At 37.4% G+C, this 17,302-nt stretch overlaps 1 protein-coding gene and 1 long non-coding RNA gene across 2 annotated transcripts in view; both read right to left on the bottom strand.

Moving 5' to 3' along the window:
* Positions 1-17,302, bottom strand: part of ctnna1 (catenin (cadherin-associated protein), alpha 1) — a 111,976-nt gene that overhangs the window by 70,797 nt on the left and 23,877 nt on the right. The window contains exon 7 of the mRNA XM_026225042.1: positions 14,837-15,040. Within this exon, the coding sequence (XP_026080827.1) occupies positions 14,837-15,040 (204 nt within the window). The remainder of the gene's footprint in view (positions 1-14,836; positions 15,041-17,302) is intronic.
* On the bottom strand, positions 874-4,216 carry LOC113057612 (uncharacterized). The gene is made up of 4 exons (XR_003277853.1): positions 3,252-4,216; positions 2,934-2,987; positions 2,774-2,843; positions 874-1,445 (listed from the first exon to the last, which is right to left on the bottom strand). It is a non-coding gene; the product is annotated as an uncharacterized LOC113057612 (long non-coding RNA).

Genomic DNA, 17,302 nt, shown 5'->3' with positions numbered 1-17,302 from the left:
TCGGTGTTCATCTTCAGTTCTCTCTTCACAGCAGTTCAGTCATTGTACACTGTAAACCCGGATAAGTTGAATTTACTTAAAAAAACTGAGGTAACTCGTTGCCTTAAAAAAGTTAAGTAATGAAGCATTAGTTGAATAAGTGAAGTGGACTACGTTCAATGTACTTAAGCCCATAATGGAATGGAATAGAACATTTAAGTTGAATGTACTTATAACTGAGTTACAGTAACTGAAGATACTTAGTTTAAACAATCATTCCCCACCCATTTATTTAACTCAGCTTGTTAAGTAAGCATTACTTCATTACCAATTCAGCTAAATTGTATATTGTAACTGACCCAACTTAACTTTTAGTTCCTGAAACTCAAAATATCTTTCAATCAATAGAGCCATGTAAAATAAATACATACACCTGCAACATTACACTGATCCAATTTTATTTATATTGAACATGTCTTTTTTTTTTAGCAACAAAAGAAACAAAGCCATGGCCTAATAGGTTTCTAGTGTGTAGTTTCCTCAGTGATGGCACAATACAAATTTGAAATCGGAAATTTAACACCAATAGTTAAATTTAACACTTTCTCAGTGTATATACTGTATGGATACCACCACACGAGTGTTAAATCAACACTTTCAAAAGGGTTGACACCAATACAGTGTTAAAATGTAACACTATTGGAGTTAAATAACAACACTGCAATAAGTGTTTTAAACACGACAACAACAAAAAACATTGTATATATATATAAATATATATATATGTGTGTGTGTGTGTGTGTGTGTGTGTATTATTTAACACACACACACACACACACACATATATATATATATATATATATAGAGAGAGAGAGAGAGAGAGAGAGAGAGATACATTAATTCACAAAACAATGTATGTTTACACTTATTTATTTATTTTAACTGAAATATTGTAATTCTTTTTCCCTGCATCAAAATGTCTTCACATTCAGTGTTTTTTGAATTCATATAAAGAACATACTTTACAACAATTAAAACAATGTCAAAGCAAATCAGTGCAAAGGCACAAAAAAATGTATTTGGTCCATATGTATTCTCAATTTAATCAGGTTTATAGTGCTTACATTTATCTTCTTAAACAACACAGCATCTCAGTCATTACCATTAACTATGAATGCAGGCCCATACTTAGCTGATTTGGGACCCGGTGCGAAGTAGGAAGCGTTCCGGCGGGGGTGGGGCTCATTCAGTCCGTTTACCCCTCAAGTGTGGAGTCCGGTGCTACCGCATCAGTTGCACCCCCTAAGGACAGCCCTGGCTGAATGTATGTTACTGATCACTGAACAAAGTCTGTGCCAATGGAGAAAGTAGTCTCTTTCTTTTTTTCAGGACGACAGGATGTGGTTCTCTGCAGTTTCCATCTAAGCAAGCAATCCACTCCCACTTGCAGCATCACAAAAGTGCTTCTGTAAAATTGGGGAGAAAAAAAACAATAATTTTACATCCATTTATCAAAAATATTAATAACAGGTGAAATATCAGACAAGTATCAATTACAATACAACAATAGTTCACTTAAAGCATTTACCCAAAAATTCTGTCATAATTTTTTTTCATCCTCATGTGGTTCCAAACCTGTATGACATACATGTCTTACATGGTGTCTGTAGAACCGCATGAGTATAAGTGAATAACAATTCATGTGAACAATTTTATTTTAAGGATTATTTCGGGATTATAATTAAGGATTATATATTTTTTTAAATTATGTCATCATTTATTTACCCGACTGCTGGTCTCTGTGCATGAATATGTGTTCATGAGAATCTATTAGCAAAGCAATTCAATCCAACTCAACTAGGAAAAGCACACAAGCTGTGTAAGATGAAGATTAATAAAAACAAAGCATGAAATACAACAAATGTGCTTTTTTTTTTAGATAAATACATCTGCTGTGCTCGTCAGCTGTCATTTTGACAGTCATAACAATCGAAGCTCTGGTCAGGAGTCAGTGAAAAAGATTCAACTCAGTGAAGAAAGCACACAGTTTGTTTGTTTTTTTCTTGATTTTTTTTTCACAACTTTTGTGCAATTCAGAGTGAACTAAACTAATAGTGTCTCATGAACACACAGTCATGCACAGAGACCAACAATCTAGTCAGGATGTTTGTTTAATAATATGAAAAAGTTCAGTATGTTTCTGATTCTTTCTACGATTCCTGAATTCCATGCTGATCTCACTGCGCTGAGGGCTCTATCAAAATGTATGCGCATAAATGGGACAGCACATAAATAAATGACAGTACCAAAAAAATCATATCTAATCTGTAGTTCATGCTACCCATGTGTCATACTCCAAGTCTTGTGAGGGCACAAATTCACTTTGAAGGGTGAACAATTTAACTCATGCATTATAGAGGATTTGAGTATATTGAAAAGTTATTTTCAAATATATACAAATGAATATATATATATATATATATAAATATGAAACATACACATACATACATATATATGGAAAAAATAACTACGTAAAATACAATATACTGAAACTCAACATTATGAAAACTCATTAAATTAATGCTTAGTATAATGACAAAAATGACAACATTTGGTCAGGAGACATGCAAGAAACAATTAACATTGCTGATATTGCCATTTTGACATCAAATTTAATCTGTGAGAAATGTTTCAGATCATCTAGGCACGCACAGCATACAAATAGCATTAACGTTACTAAATAATATCATTTTATGAAATAACGTACATAAAGTAAATGAAGTAAAACACTTACTTTCCGTGTTTTCCTTGTTAAAACCAACTTCTCCGTCTGCTCCGCTTTATGAGTGAAAGAAAATATCTCTCTGAGGAAAGTGTAGGAGCGCACAACATATGTCACAATAAATCAATATGCTGTTATAAAATAGATATTTTAAATGAGGTAAAACGCTTACTTCTGGTCTTTTCCGCGTCTGCACCATTATGGTCTGCTGCACAGCAGTTCAAATCTGTGAGGAACCGTTAGGCTCGTTTAGGCGCGCAGAGCATTTAAATATCACCATAAAGTAATATCATCTTACAAAATACATGTAAACGAGGTAAATCACTTATGGTGTTTTCCTTTGATAAAAAACTAATTCCCCGTCTTCTCACCATCGCGAGTGGAAGAAAATATCTCTCTTGAGAAAAAGTTTTGGAGTAAAGCACATAAATATCGCTAAAAACCAATATGATGTTATTAAAGACATTTTAAATGAGATAAAAACACTTACTTTTTAGATTTCCCATATAGAAATTAAAAGACGTCCTCGTCTGTTCCACATCGTGAGTGAAAGGAAATGTCCTTGAAAAAAGTTTATGTGCACACAGCAAATAAATGTCATTATAAAACAAAATGATATTACAAAACCCATTTTATGAGTAAGGTTATACACTTTATTTCGCCATATTCCGTCCTCATACGAGCCGCGTCGTGAGCAAAGAAAATGGCGTCTGTGAAAAGTATTTCAGATGGGTCAGGCGCGTGCACACGAGTAAATGTCCCGGATGTGACTATTAACACTCAAAGGTAACTCTGATTATTTACACCGGCCAGAGGGGGCTGTTTACACTAGCTAAAATTCAACACCACAACTTTAACACTTTACTCTAGAAGTCCCCAACACTAGGATTTTAACACTGGGTAATTTGCTGTGATGAAAAGAAAAATATATCTTCCTCTTTACTTCCAATCATTACAATATTGTACAGCACCTCTTCAGGTTTTCATCAATTTTATGTTAACATCAGGGACACAACAATAAAATCCGGAAATCACAAATTTACCCATGACTCCATGGAAAATAATTTGCGATTTCATATTTTGTTTTTGACCCTTTGAACCGTTGGACACGTCTCGGCATGAGACGGGAAGCGCCAGGCTGCAGCCAGTCTTGTTAGTAACAGGCAAAACTTGATGATATTGAGTTGTTTGAGCTCAATCACATAATTACAATAAGATAGGCCATTAAAAAGTACAGTTTACTCAGAATTCTTAAGTAATGTAAAGAAATGACACATGTTTAAGTAATACAAACACAATTAGTTTGAGTAGAAACTACTGATTGGACTTAAAAACACAAGTACAATAAGAAATGACATGAAAAAGTTCAGCTTACTCAGAATTAACAAGTAATTTCAATAAATTAGAAACATTTAAGTAATATGAACTCAATTTCTTGAGTTGAATTAAAATCTGGGTTTACAGTGTACTGTTTGAGTAAATTAATTACTCCGGCATATAGGTTTGTTTTAACTCAGAGGGAGTGTCAGGCACGTTAAAAAAAACTTAACAGCTTAAGTAATTTGTGGATTAATGCTTTTTGGAGATGCGAACCATTTCAAACGATTCAGTTCGATTTGTTGAACTGAAAAAGAACCGGTTTAATCTAATGATTGTTTGTGAACCGGATATCAATGCACTGCAGTGAACGTGCTCGCAACAGAAGAGAAGACAATGCTGAATAAAGTTGTAGTTTTTTTATTTTTGGACCAAAATGTATTTTAGATGCTTCAAAATATTCTAACTGACCCTCTGATGTCACATGGACTACTTTGATGATGTTTTTATAACCTTTCTGGACATGGACAGTATGCCGTACATACATTTTCAATGCAGGGACAGAAAGCTCTTAGACTAAATCTAAAATATCTTAAAGGGGGGGTGAAATGCTCATTTTCACTCAAGATCCTGTTAATCTTAAGTACCTATAGAGTAGTACTGCATCCTTCATAACTCCAAAAAGTCTTTAGTTTTATTATATTCATAAGAGAAAGATAGTCTGTACCGATTTTTCCCGGAAAAACACGACCAGCTGGAGGCGTGACGTGTGGGCGGAGCTAAAGAATCACGAGCGCGAGTAAGCTTTTGCGTTGAAAGCGTTTGGAAGCTGTGACATTACCGTGAGGAAAAAAACATCATCCCAAACAAACCATGGCTAACAGTCAGATTCAGCATATATTTATGATCCAGAATCAGATCCAGAGGCTGAAATTTAACAAGAGCAGCATCAGCAACGACGTCTCTATGTGGTATGTACTGAAACGGTATATATTTGCTTAGCGGGTTTGGAAAATGACTAAGTTCCTCTGTCGTCTTTTTTTTTTTTTTTTTTTTTTAAGCTGTACATGTGGAAAGTGCAGTTTGATGACAACATCACACGTTGTTTACTTGATGTGCTTACGCACCGATAGCTAAGTTAACAACACAGAGATATTTGAAGCAGTTTTACTCGTGCAGTTTGATGACAACATTGCATGTTGTTAACTTGATGTGCTTACGCGCCGATAGCTAAGTTAACAACACAGAGATATTTGAAGCAGTTTTACTCACCGCATGCGGTTCCAACACACGATCGTGACCCTTTTTCGTTGGGACTGCATTATCCTTAAGAAATAAACGATGTGCAAATCCGGCGTCAAACTGGGCCTTGTTTGTAAAACAAGCATCTTCGAAATGCAGGGAACAAACACAAACACTTGCACAACTCCGTTGATGCTCTGTAAAAATAAACTCCATCCACTGGTCCCTTAATGCTGTTTTTTTTTTTTGGTAATCTGTGCAGGGTTGTCTTGCCCTGGCAACCAAAAACACACTTCTTTTGTGACATTTCGCGACGCTCTCGCTCTCATCAGTGAATGTCTGTGCTCAGCCTCTCAGTGCTCTGCTATACGGGAGCGCGCGCTCTTCCGGCAGAAGTGCCCTTAGGACCCATATAAGGAAATTCCGCTCCATCCAGGGGCGTAGCAACCGGGGGGGACGGGGGGGACACGTCCCCCGCACTTTTAGAAACAGGTGATTCTGACCCCTGCTAATTTTTTTTTTTTTTTTTTTAGGATCCAGCGTGAATATTTCCTGTAGTGTTCTCTGATTGAAGTAACATTCAGCCAATCACAGAGCGAATCATCTCCTGGGCGCGTCTGCTATGAGCTTCAAATCTCTTGTTGCTCTTCTGAATTTTCGTTCGTTCGTTTGTTCACTTTGCTATTAGGCAGTCTGGGATAAACTGCACCCCAGAAAAAAGCATAGGACGATTACATCCTTTTTTCAAACACACACTGTAAGTATGTTACAGTATGTCGCGATGACACGAATCGCGCGATAAAGTTAACCTATTGAACCCGTATGGACCTCGTCACGTCGCGCCGGATTCAGTGTGTTAAATGCTCTCCTAATTGTCGCTTTGGATAAAAGCGTCTGCTAAATAAGACGTAACAATATTATTGGTTTCTGCTGTCTTTTGTTTGTCTACATGCTGCTCGCGGAGTAAAATTATCATTTCACAATAAATCATATTTGTTTTGCAACGAATATCTTAAAATACTTTATCAAATTTTATTCTTTTAATTCATAACTGTTACTTTATGTCCTAACTGGTCTGTAGGAAAGGCAGGCTGTGACGTCACTGGCAGAGAGAGGGGGCAGTTGCTCAACCTCTCCAGAATGTGTACAGGTGAGATTTGTATAAAAAAAAGCAGATTGACTATCTTAAAGCTGCGGTAGGGAACTTTTGACGCTCTAGCGGTTAATAAACAGAACTGCTTGCGTCTTGCGGAAGAACATCGTAGCCGGAACTACTTCTCTCTGTTTATGTCTATGAAGAATCACAAAGGTACTGGGTTACTCCGCCGCGGTATCCCCGAAGCAATTTAAAATAGTCCGAATATAAACACTTATTATAGGTGCACCCTAGTGATTCAGGACAAGCCAAAAACACGGTTTGGAAAATGGATTCATGGTGGACTCGCTTATTATATACATTTTTCTACATTTTGAACACAAACAAAGTTACGGACCACAGCTCTGATTGGTTATTTTTTACCGGGAGTGATGTATTTCTGCAAATGGCAATAGGACCACTGGGAGGAGCCAGAGGAGCTTGATTTTTTCACAGATTATCTGTCTCATATTTTTCATAAAATGTATGTTGTATAAAATTACTGTAGATGTAATCTGTATACTCATTTAACACCTGTTTTTGTCCAACTGTTAAAAAGAAAAGTTATTGTTCAAATGTAGTGCAACTGAAATATTGTAAATATCATAAAATATCTTTATTTCATAAAAAATAAAAAAATGTATAGATGGTCTCCCATTGGTCTCAAAGTCCTGCAGTATTTTTAAATTTTGAGTATGATTTAACAAAAAAAGGTTCCTGTAAGCTATCATGTCATGTTCCCAAATTTGAAATTAAAGTAAAATGCCAATTGGTATTCTATTTAGAATTTATTATGAACATCAGCTTTGGGTCAAATCACCATACAGCTGTCCCCCCCACTTTTAAAATGGCTGCTACGCCCCTGGCTCCATCTAACGTTACACAGAGCCATACTCGAAAAAAACTTTCCGAAACTTGTGACAAACCGGAAGGAGTATTTTTGGAACAGAAATACTCCTTCAAACGTACAACTTAATTTTTGAAACTTTGTCCATGTTTAGCATGGGAATCCAACTCTTTAACAGTGTAAAAAACTCAGTATGCATGAAATAGCATTTCAACCCCCCTTTAAACTGTGTTCCGAAGATGAACGGAGGTCTTACGGGTTTGGAACGACATGAGGGTGAGTCATTAATGACATAATTTTCAGTTTTGGGTGAACTATCCCTTTAAATATACAGTGAGGAAAATTGCAGTAACCAAGGCGAGCTGACTGATGTTATCCATTACACTGCTATCTGCAGAATTACCAGACTTGCATTGTCCTGTCCATGGGAGTACACTACGGGTGTAACAGTACGTGTATTCGTACCGGACCGTTTCGGTAAAGGGCTTTCGGTACGGTACACGTGTGCACCGAATGCAATATTTTGTGTGCGGAACATAGGTACATTTTCGTGTTTCCACACAAACATATTAAGTGGTGGAAGTCTCCATGTTCAGTGCAAATCCCGGCCTGCAGCTGATTCTAAAGTTTTCAAAAGTGTGAACATCACTACAACTAGGAAAAAAATGACTGTAATTCAAACGCAGCTCCCGTCTGCATTTAAACAGACCTTTGCTCTTAATTCCGATCGGGCCAATGCAATAACGAGATCTGAGCAGGTCTAAAAACTGAAACTGTTGTTGCTGCACTTTACACTTTGGAAAAGTTATATATATATATATTTTTATATATATATATATATATATATATATATATATATATATATATATATATATGAGCAGGGCTACAAGCTGGGATTGGTAATGCTGCACTGTAATCATAGTTATTTATTTATATTTCTCATTATATTTTATTATGTGATATTGGTTAGAGACAGAGTATTTTATTTAGTGGAGAACTTTGGAGCATTATTTTATTTCTTATGTTTTATTATATTTTATTAAAAAGTGTTTTTAAAAAAGTGTAAACAAATTGTTAAAAAAAAGTTTTAAAGTAATAAACAACCTGCAGTTTAATGTTTGCATTTCATTCCCTTACTGTACCAAAAATGAACCGAACCGTACTTTAAAACCGAGGTACGTACCGAACCTTGATTTTTGCGTACCGTTACACCCCTAGAGTACACACTTCCTGATTGAACTGGCAAAGTCTGAACTACCGAGGATGCATATCTGAAATTTGCACACTTGGTATTGAGAAACGCGCACAAACCTACGCGCACTACGTCACGACTATTTGCCTAATCTTCACAGTACTTTAGACCACTGTGGAAATACAGAAAGCAATAGTTCTGGGGGGGGGGCTCCTGGTACAATTATTCAGGGTAATTTTGGTGGAGAAACGGGTTAAATGTCAGAATTTGCCTTAGTGTGAACTGTTCCTTTAAGCAAAAGAGTAAAATTGAGTGCAGCAAGCTTCCTCTGAAATGGACAAACTGTCTCAATCTTTATGCAATTAAAATTGCCTCAGCAAAAATGTACCTCATCCATCTCTCTGAAAAGCCAGGGATGTGATTTTAACATCTAAATGATTAAGGACCAGGTAGAGGGGGAACCATCTGACAACCCATGTGTGACAGATTTGCGTTTTTATGGAGAGCTGTAAATTTAGCAAAAGCCTCAGGGACAGTAAAGTGCTCCCCTGATGCACTGCATGTGGTGTGATTTGCTTTAATTACGCATTTGAATGAGGATACAATGGAATAGACAGTCAGTTTTGCGTTTTTCCCATCTGAAGTAAATGAGAAAATATTCAATCAAAGTGACCTGGCTTTTTAAATATTTTTTAAATGAGCTGCTGGAACTCATGTCTCTTGAGCTTAATTAACATTAGTAAATATTTGGGGAAACCAGACAGAACAGGTTAGCAAGGACTCATTAAGGCTCAGCTTTTACAAGCAGGTGTCCCTACACTGAATTTCCTGAACAAAAAATTGCTACAGAAAAATTCAAATGGTAATGATCTGTTCTTACTGTTCAAATGTTAGCACTATTTAAGAAAAATTATTCTGGGATGGGAAGACAAAAATATATATTTTTTAAAACCACTCCGTTAGGTGAAAGAACAAGAAAAGGAACAATAGAAACGGGGCTCAGTTCGAGTTATGAAACAGAAGGGAGTTGTCATGAAACAAGACCAGGTGTCAATCTTGCTGAAAGCCCATGGCAAAGAGGAAAACGTGTGGAAGAGAAGAGACAGAGAGAGGTGTGGGTGGGTGTGTGTGGGTCTCCTGTTCCATCTCCCCTCCGTAAGGCCTTGAAGAGTTCACATCCATCTTTTCAAAGATTCTTCAGATGTTTGTCTTCAAGTTTAGAAGTCAAAAGCTTAACACGTCAAGCCATATTACTGAAAGCTCGCCTTGTGTACAATCACCTCTACAACAACAGTCTGGGGGGGTGGACTTAAATGTATTATTGATGAAATGCAGCGGAAAAGCTCAGAACAGACACATCATGTAAAGTAGTCATGAGAGGGTGGAATAATTAAATACGTGCTTGAACCAAAGCACTCAAAACCATGAGCTTGTGCGCAGTAAAGTGAAGAGGCTTGTTTGTTTAGCAGTACTCTGCATTGTTAATCATCTGGCTAATCAGTCTGGGCTGGCCTGGACTTTTAAATCGAAATCAGATTGACTACCTGAGTTTGGGGTTACAACACAAAATGGGGCACATGGTTTAAAGTCCTACGTAACAATTACACATCTTTTCCAGTATAACAAAACCTGATCAATCTCTGTGCTAATCGGCAATTAATTACAGTCTATTTTTGAACAGCCTGAAAACTGCTTTTGAAAACCTGAGCCAAAAAAAATGGATGCAGTAGTCCATTATAATTCAGTCCGTGTCTTTGGTTTTCTGCCTGCATGCTCCATTTCTGCTCAAAGATAATTAAACCTGTAAAATTCAGGTCGCACAACAGTGATTAAAATGTTAGCATTCATCATAAGATTACATATTAATAGAGGTTTGATTATTTTGTGGTGCTGCATCAAAAAATTCTTAAATGTGTGACTGAGGCAAGAATCAAAGCAAGGATATTAAAAAAACATGAGATGAGAAAAAAAGGCAATTTATGGCAATTCAAGTGCTATAAAGTCAGAAACCGTAATGCGTTAAGCACTTAGCATGGTCAACATTATGCCTACATGAGCTACATTACACCATATTATTAAAATGTCATAAACATTCATAACCAGAGCCACTGCCAGAGGCTTGAACTACAGAACTTGGGCTTCACATTAACCTCTCGAGACCTCTCATTTAATTTATAGAATATTAAAGTCTGTTTTACACAGCTGATTTGTGGGAGGCTGTCGAAATACGCATGCAATAAACCCTCTCATCTGAAGAAAGACATTTGTAGAAATTTGACTAGAATGTATAGTGATTACTGCCTTAAGCAGGAAAAAAAATGATGACAGTCTTCAATTCTATTATGCTGCTACATAATTTTGCTTCAATAAATTAATAAGCACAAAGTTCCAGCTGGGAGTTTCATTTTGCGGTTTAAAAAATGTAAAAGCAAGAGAAAAGGACCCACTGATATGCTAGCTAGTTAAAGAGAGAGAGAGAGAGGCTAAAAGAGCAAAACTCCTCCAATAGCACAGTCTCAGCTGTGACTGAGAGCCCATATGCTGTCTGACCAATATTTCCATCTCTCAAACGAAGTCACTTCAAACAAGGCAGTTCAATTGTTCAAGGAGAAATCATATGGCTAAAAATGGAATTTGGGACACAAATTTAATCTCGGTTTTATTGTGGGCCATTTGAGTTCATTTAACAACACAGTCAGAGCATCAATTGGATATAATATAAGACATTATTATTTTATAGCTGAACCTGTCTAACTCAAGATCGAAATTCCAGCCTATTGCACCAAATACCTTCCACCATTTAGCCAAGGATAAAATAATAAGAAAGATTGAGGGAGAGAGATCTCTTAACTACCCAGTAAGGAAATCCCGAAAACACTATAACAAAAAGATGTTAAGACTTTTCCTGCACCTTAGGATTTCAAAGATTAAACAAAACATTTTAACCCATCCACAAACAAATTGTTATATCGCCCTCTCTCAGAAACTGAGAAAAAATCTTGCCATCTATACAACATAACTCTAAAGTTGAAAGACAGAGGAAAATAGATGCAGTTAATAATACATTTTGAATAAAATTAACATTGCTTTTTTTCTGCAAGAATGCATTACATTGATCAAAGGTGACAGCAAACACCTAAAAAAAAAAGATGTATATTTCTAACTTTCTATTTAACAAAGAATCTTCATGATTTCCAAAAGTAAAGAAATAATGAGCAAGCACAGCTGTTTTCAACATTGATAAGAAACGTTTCTTGCATATTTGCATATAAGAAAGATTTTAATAAAGACTGGTGTAATGGCAGCTGAAATTTTTTTCAATATATAATATTACTGTTTTACTGTATTTTTGATCAAATAAATGCCGCCTTGGTCAGCTCAAACTTTTTTTTTTAACAGCAGGTTATTTAGCAGGCCTACAAAGGCAGCATTGCAAGCACAGTCCACATTTTACATTTAGTATCATGTGGATAGCTTTGCAACATGCTAAAACTAAACTCAAGTCATCTGCTGCCTATGTAAGCAATAGCTCACCAAGTTTTGCAAGAGCGCTTGTAAAAGGTAATGCAAGGTAAAGTGCCAGACAAAGCATCCAGAGACTCCCCAGGAGGCTTCAGTCCAGAGGAATTTGAAGAAAGGTGGACATATCATCTCCCTCATCTGTTTCTCCTGTCTGAATGAGTGAGCAGTCAAAGCAATGTCAGGTCAGCTGTGCTTGAGGGCCGAGGAGCAAAGGCCTAGTCAAGTAGAAAACCTGTTTTGAAATGACCCGGACACTGCTTGGATGAACCTGTGGCTAAAATTAAAAGGCAGCACCAAGGATGAGCAAAAGAGTGATAACAGAAACGTACATCTCATGGATGGCGCTCATCGGTTTTCAAACGATGACTCTTATTTATCTGTATTGGGACATATGGGACTGCTCCATCCAATTTATCTGTGCAGGGACATAAAAAAGGTCTTCACATAAGCTGTGGTTTCTATAAAAGGTCCTGTCCAATTATATTAGCATTTCTCATGCAGTCATGGTAGCACGGCTAATTTTGGATGACATGGCAAGCTTATTACACAGATAGCTGCATATTAGTGATTACTATCACTGCTGGAATCAATCTGGTATGATTTTTCCATTCCAGGCATGAGCACTCTTCACGAGGATCACTTGAAATGGCACTGGAAATCGAATGTGTAATTTGACTTTTATTGAATGCTTGTGCCTTATCCATGCCAAACCCCTTGCTAGATGCTCTCACACCACCGCATTAAAAATGGACGTTAATGACAGAGGGGCTTGTTCACGATCCTGGTCTGGAGTTACACAGAACCAGCAATGAGCCATCTGGAGTGTGTCAGCTCAGGTTGCCGAGAACATTGCTGTGTTTCCAGACAGAGCTGAGGACCTACTGCTTCGTGATGTTTTGTTAGACTGACATAAATAGTCACTGACACCTGCGAGACGTTGCCTCCCCGAACATCATCATCAGCGGTTTGTGGCACACCACCACTTCGGCTGCCCACACACCACTATTAGTGTGACAGAAAAATTATGTTACAGTGTGCTAGAGGCGTAGAACTTATTTGAACTTTGAGTAGGGCCATCAAGCAGGAAAAACTTAATACCAACTATGAGGGGTTTAGCTAGGGCTGTGTGCATGTTTCACAAAAAACTAAACACGGCAGGCAGTTATTATATAAATGTATTAGGGCTGCATGATAAATCACATGTGTTTATCATGCGCATCTCATCAGTAAAGACAGTTCTGTGATTAGTAGCAAATTTCCAGCATATGCTTACAAATGGAGCGGCATTTACTACACAGAGCCGTAGTTCTCTGACAAGCTACACAATATCACGTTCATCATCAGCGATGTACTGCATTCAATAATGAAAGCTGTTTGCATAGCTTTTCAGTGAACTAAATGCCTATCTGAAAGCACATACTGGAGATTTACTACAAATCATATAACTGGCTTTACTGACGAGATGCAGATGACGAACTTATGCAATTTATTGTGCAGCCCTAAAATGCATCTTTGTTGATGGGAGCCGATTGTCTTCAGAAAAGTTTTGATGTCATTTTCATTTAATCTTTCCAAAATGCCTAATATCATGAGCACAGCGCTGCTTTGATCACAGCAGGTACTGGGGAAACTCCAAAAGTACCTCCTGCTGGCAAATAATTAATTTGCACTTTCGATAAGCCGTCTGCCATTTTATTTTTACATTATATACATTTCCTCCAGGGGAGTGTAAGTCTAAGTCTAAAAAAAAAACAAAAAAACAAGCCATTCTGAGTTGCAATCACCATTGCATAAGAATCTGCTCATGCATTCAAACACATTGCCATGCTTCACTCTGAAACAGTCCGATTTTTTTAGTTCACTTTTATTTCAATGTATCACGCAGCTTTAGGAGCAGCCCTCATTACACATCTAGAAATCAATAGATTTGCTGTTATATCCAACAAACCAATGGAATGTAGCACCATGGACAAAAACAACAAATCTGATTTGCTGCTCGGAAACAGAAAGGCTACTTCATTTGGAAATGAGATAATGATGAGGAAAAGAGGTTGGTTAAAACAAAGATCTGCCATGTAGAGAAATGTACAGGGGGAGAAAAAAAAGAGTGTTGGAAATCAGAGGAATAAATCAGCCTGTGAAAATGAGGTAGGGTTTTGAACTGATGATTGCATCTGTTTATCAATTCTATCACTCCACACCAGCTTGACCTAAAAGTGGGCAATTTTCTCTCAGTGTGGACCAAATACAGCCAAATGTGTCGGAGAACTTACAAGCTCTTCAATTACCCACCGGACTACAAGCGTATCATATCACCCACCGCGCTGCATGCCACAGGGGTGTAAAACATCTGCTTTCAAACAATATTTCTTTAAACAACCCAACATTAAAAAAATAAATATAAATAAATTAATGTGTGACTAAGATAATAAATGGAGAAGCAAACGGAAAATAAATGAAATTAAAAGACAAAAAAAAAGCAAAGCAAATATTGAGCAAACAATGGGAAATATTTTTAAACAACAGCAATAAAACAATTCAATGCAGAGATCAGTATCCCAGGAGGGGGCTTGTGTGTACTGATGCCCTCTCTTCAAAAGCCAGACAAATTGTGATGAGACTGGAGATCTTTATACAACATCACCCAGCGAACGTGATATGTGCACTGTCCCTGAAATAAAACTCCCCTCTCCTTCCCTGCAGGAGAGTGTCTGTCTCCGGTAGCAGGTGGGTACTTGGCATCATCATTCAGGGATGTGAGACTGTGGAAGGGGAAAAGCAGAAAGCGAGAAGGAAAAATAGTATTTGACATGCACCTACATTGCCCATGTACTCAGAGAGCAGATCCTGCAGCGCCTGTCGCACAGAGTTGCATTCAGCCACGATGCGCTCACGCCGGTCGTCACGGGTGCAGGACGAATCGGCCATGAGGGCGGCGCCACTTATGATGCTCTCCAGACGCTCTTCCAGAGAAGGCCGGAACCTCTCCTCACTAAAACTCAGCGGGTCCACGATGATCTGCTTCTGCAGGGGGAGAAAAAGAGAGAGAATAAAGCACATGACATGAATATTATGATTTATGATCTCACATAGCAAATATCCAAATTCACAAGAGTTTGACAGTTAAACGGCAGTCATTATTGGCTGTGCGGCCTGAACAGGATTTTGGAATCTATCTCCCTGGACGCCGAGGCACAAGCTGTGATATTCATTAACTGGACGAATCAATAATTCACAAGATCTGAGTTGATGGTCTGGGGCTCCTGATGCAATTTCAGGCCTATGGGTTTTGCTCAATCAGAGGCTGCATTCGCTTGCCTGTGCACTTTGTCTGCCTTTTAAATCAACTCTATGTAACAGACGGCATCTTAAAAGCCATTTGTATGGTCTTCTGGGGACGAACGGGACAAAAATCAAGCTTAACTGCACATTATGCAAGATCACAGATTCGTGCACATCTTGCATGGGGTTTTCAACAGAGATAACTGCTTTGGTAAACACTGCAGTTAGTATGAGTGTATATTTAAGGCTACTAACCCTAAACGGCATAGCAATCAGATTTTAGCCTAGGGCAACAAAATTCAGTTGTGCATATAAAACAATGCTATTTTTCCTCCTTGAGCCAGGATGACATTTTAGATGTCCCCACGTGTCCTCTGCTGGGTACATTCACTTGGGGACATCACACTCCCTTTGTCAAAGAATAAACTTGACAACATCTGGTACAATTAAAGCAATGAGAAGAATCACAAACGTTCCAAATAAGCGATAGCTGCCTAGAAAGAAATGAAAACAGGCAGAACAATGGCAGGCAGAATCTATCTTGAAAACAATGCGACAAGCCCCTCCATCTGATGTCATACGCATGGTAAAATATTAAACAATTCAGTTGTTAGAAACTGAATTTATTAGCCTCATCTCATCTGACCTCCTTTACTTGCGTGTCACGTTGGCATGGCAACAAGCCTCTCTCTCTGACTCACTGCAAAGTTGCTCCAGCTTCAAATTAAGCAGCAGGCAGAAATAAAATAAAAAAACGTGCATGAGTGTTGAAGTTTCTGCACAGTCACCAGGAAATAAAAAATGCACGTGATCTGAGGTACCAACATTCCCCATCTCATTTGTGCACACAAACACACACACACACACTTTTTTTCTGTCCGTTTCACAGATACCATCTGTTTGGGCAGAGGACTGCTTCCCCTTTGTGAGGATGTCTGGCCTCCTGAAACAGCTACTACTAAGAATAGAACCGCTACATCTCCAGCATGAGGAGTTTTAACATACAAATATAAAGTCCAATGTTTTAATGAAAAAAAACATAATATTGCCCATAGAGTCACCCAAACTATACATGGATGACTGCTTTAGTTTTTTACCAGGGCTCAGAATCCTTTGTGTTGCATCAAGAGCAATACAGATCCCAATAGCCAATATTAAGCAGAGCAATGCTAGTTCTACAACACCTGTGGGAAACAAGACTTGGGAGATGCTTCAAGATGATGTTTTCATTCTGTTACTTACAAGGGCAATTCTAAATAAATAAATCATGCTATTTACAGTAACATGATTATGAAGGGGCTATATAACCAAAACTTTATATTAGATTATTTCCTGTAAATGAAGTTAAGCTATGACATCTACACGTAGAGAGCAGCAGAATTTCAAACAAATAAAAAGTCCTCAAAAATATTGAAAATAATTAAACTGTCAGTAATAAAAAAAAGCAAAAGGACAAATACAATAAAAAAAGAAACAAATTAACCAAACTGTCATTTAATGTTTTTTTAAGCAAGTCTCAAGCAGTTTACAGCCTACTACAGAAATGAATAAAATGTAAAATAAAACAGCATAGTCTTTCACTGTAAGAATAAATTTTTTTGTTGTTTTAAAAGCAATAAAAGTCCTTCACTCAAGAGCAGTGTGTGATTTTGAATTTGTCTTTTGTTTGATTAATATTAAGCACATAGTCACAGCAGAAAAAATAGCCCACTGTCACTTTAAGAGTCAGAAGGATCCAATTTACACATCTATTTTCATTCTCAACTCTTTACATGTATTTATTACATGACTGATGAAGGTATACATGAATAATCACTAAGTGCCACATTTTGATACATTTTTGCATGTATTTGATCGTTTAGCCACATACATTGAGCTAAAAGATGGTTTTACATGTCTCTCTGTTCTGTTCCGTCTCGGAGCACATATATCTTCCTGAAGAACAGCACAAGCTTTCTTTCATGCTTTTAAAAACATGAATAAATATACTTCTATAAATCAAGC

The sequence above is a fragment of the Carassius auratus genome, chromosome 39 (assembly GCF_003368295.1).
Source record: "Carassius auratus strain Wakin chromosome 39, ASM336829v1, whole genome shotgun sequence".
NCBI classification, from domain to species: domain Eukaryota; kingdom Metazoa; phylum Chordata; class Actinopteri; order Cypriniformes; family Cyprinidae; genus Carassius; species Carassius auratus.
The sequence above is the reverse complement of the archived record's forward strand: the minus strand, read 5'-3'. Positions and strand labels throughout refer to the sequence as shown.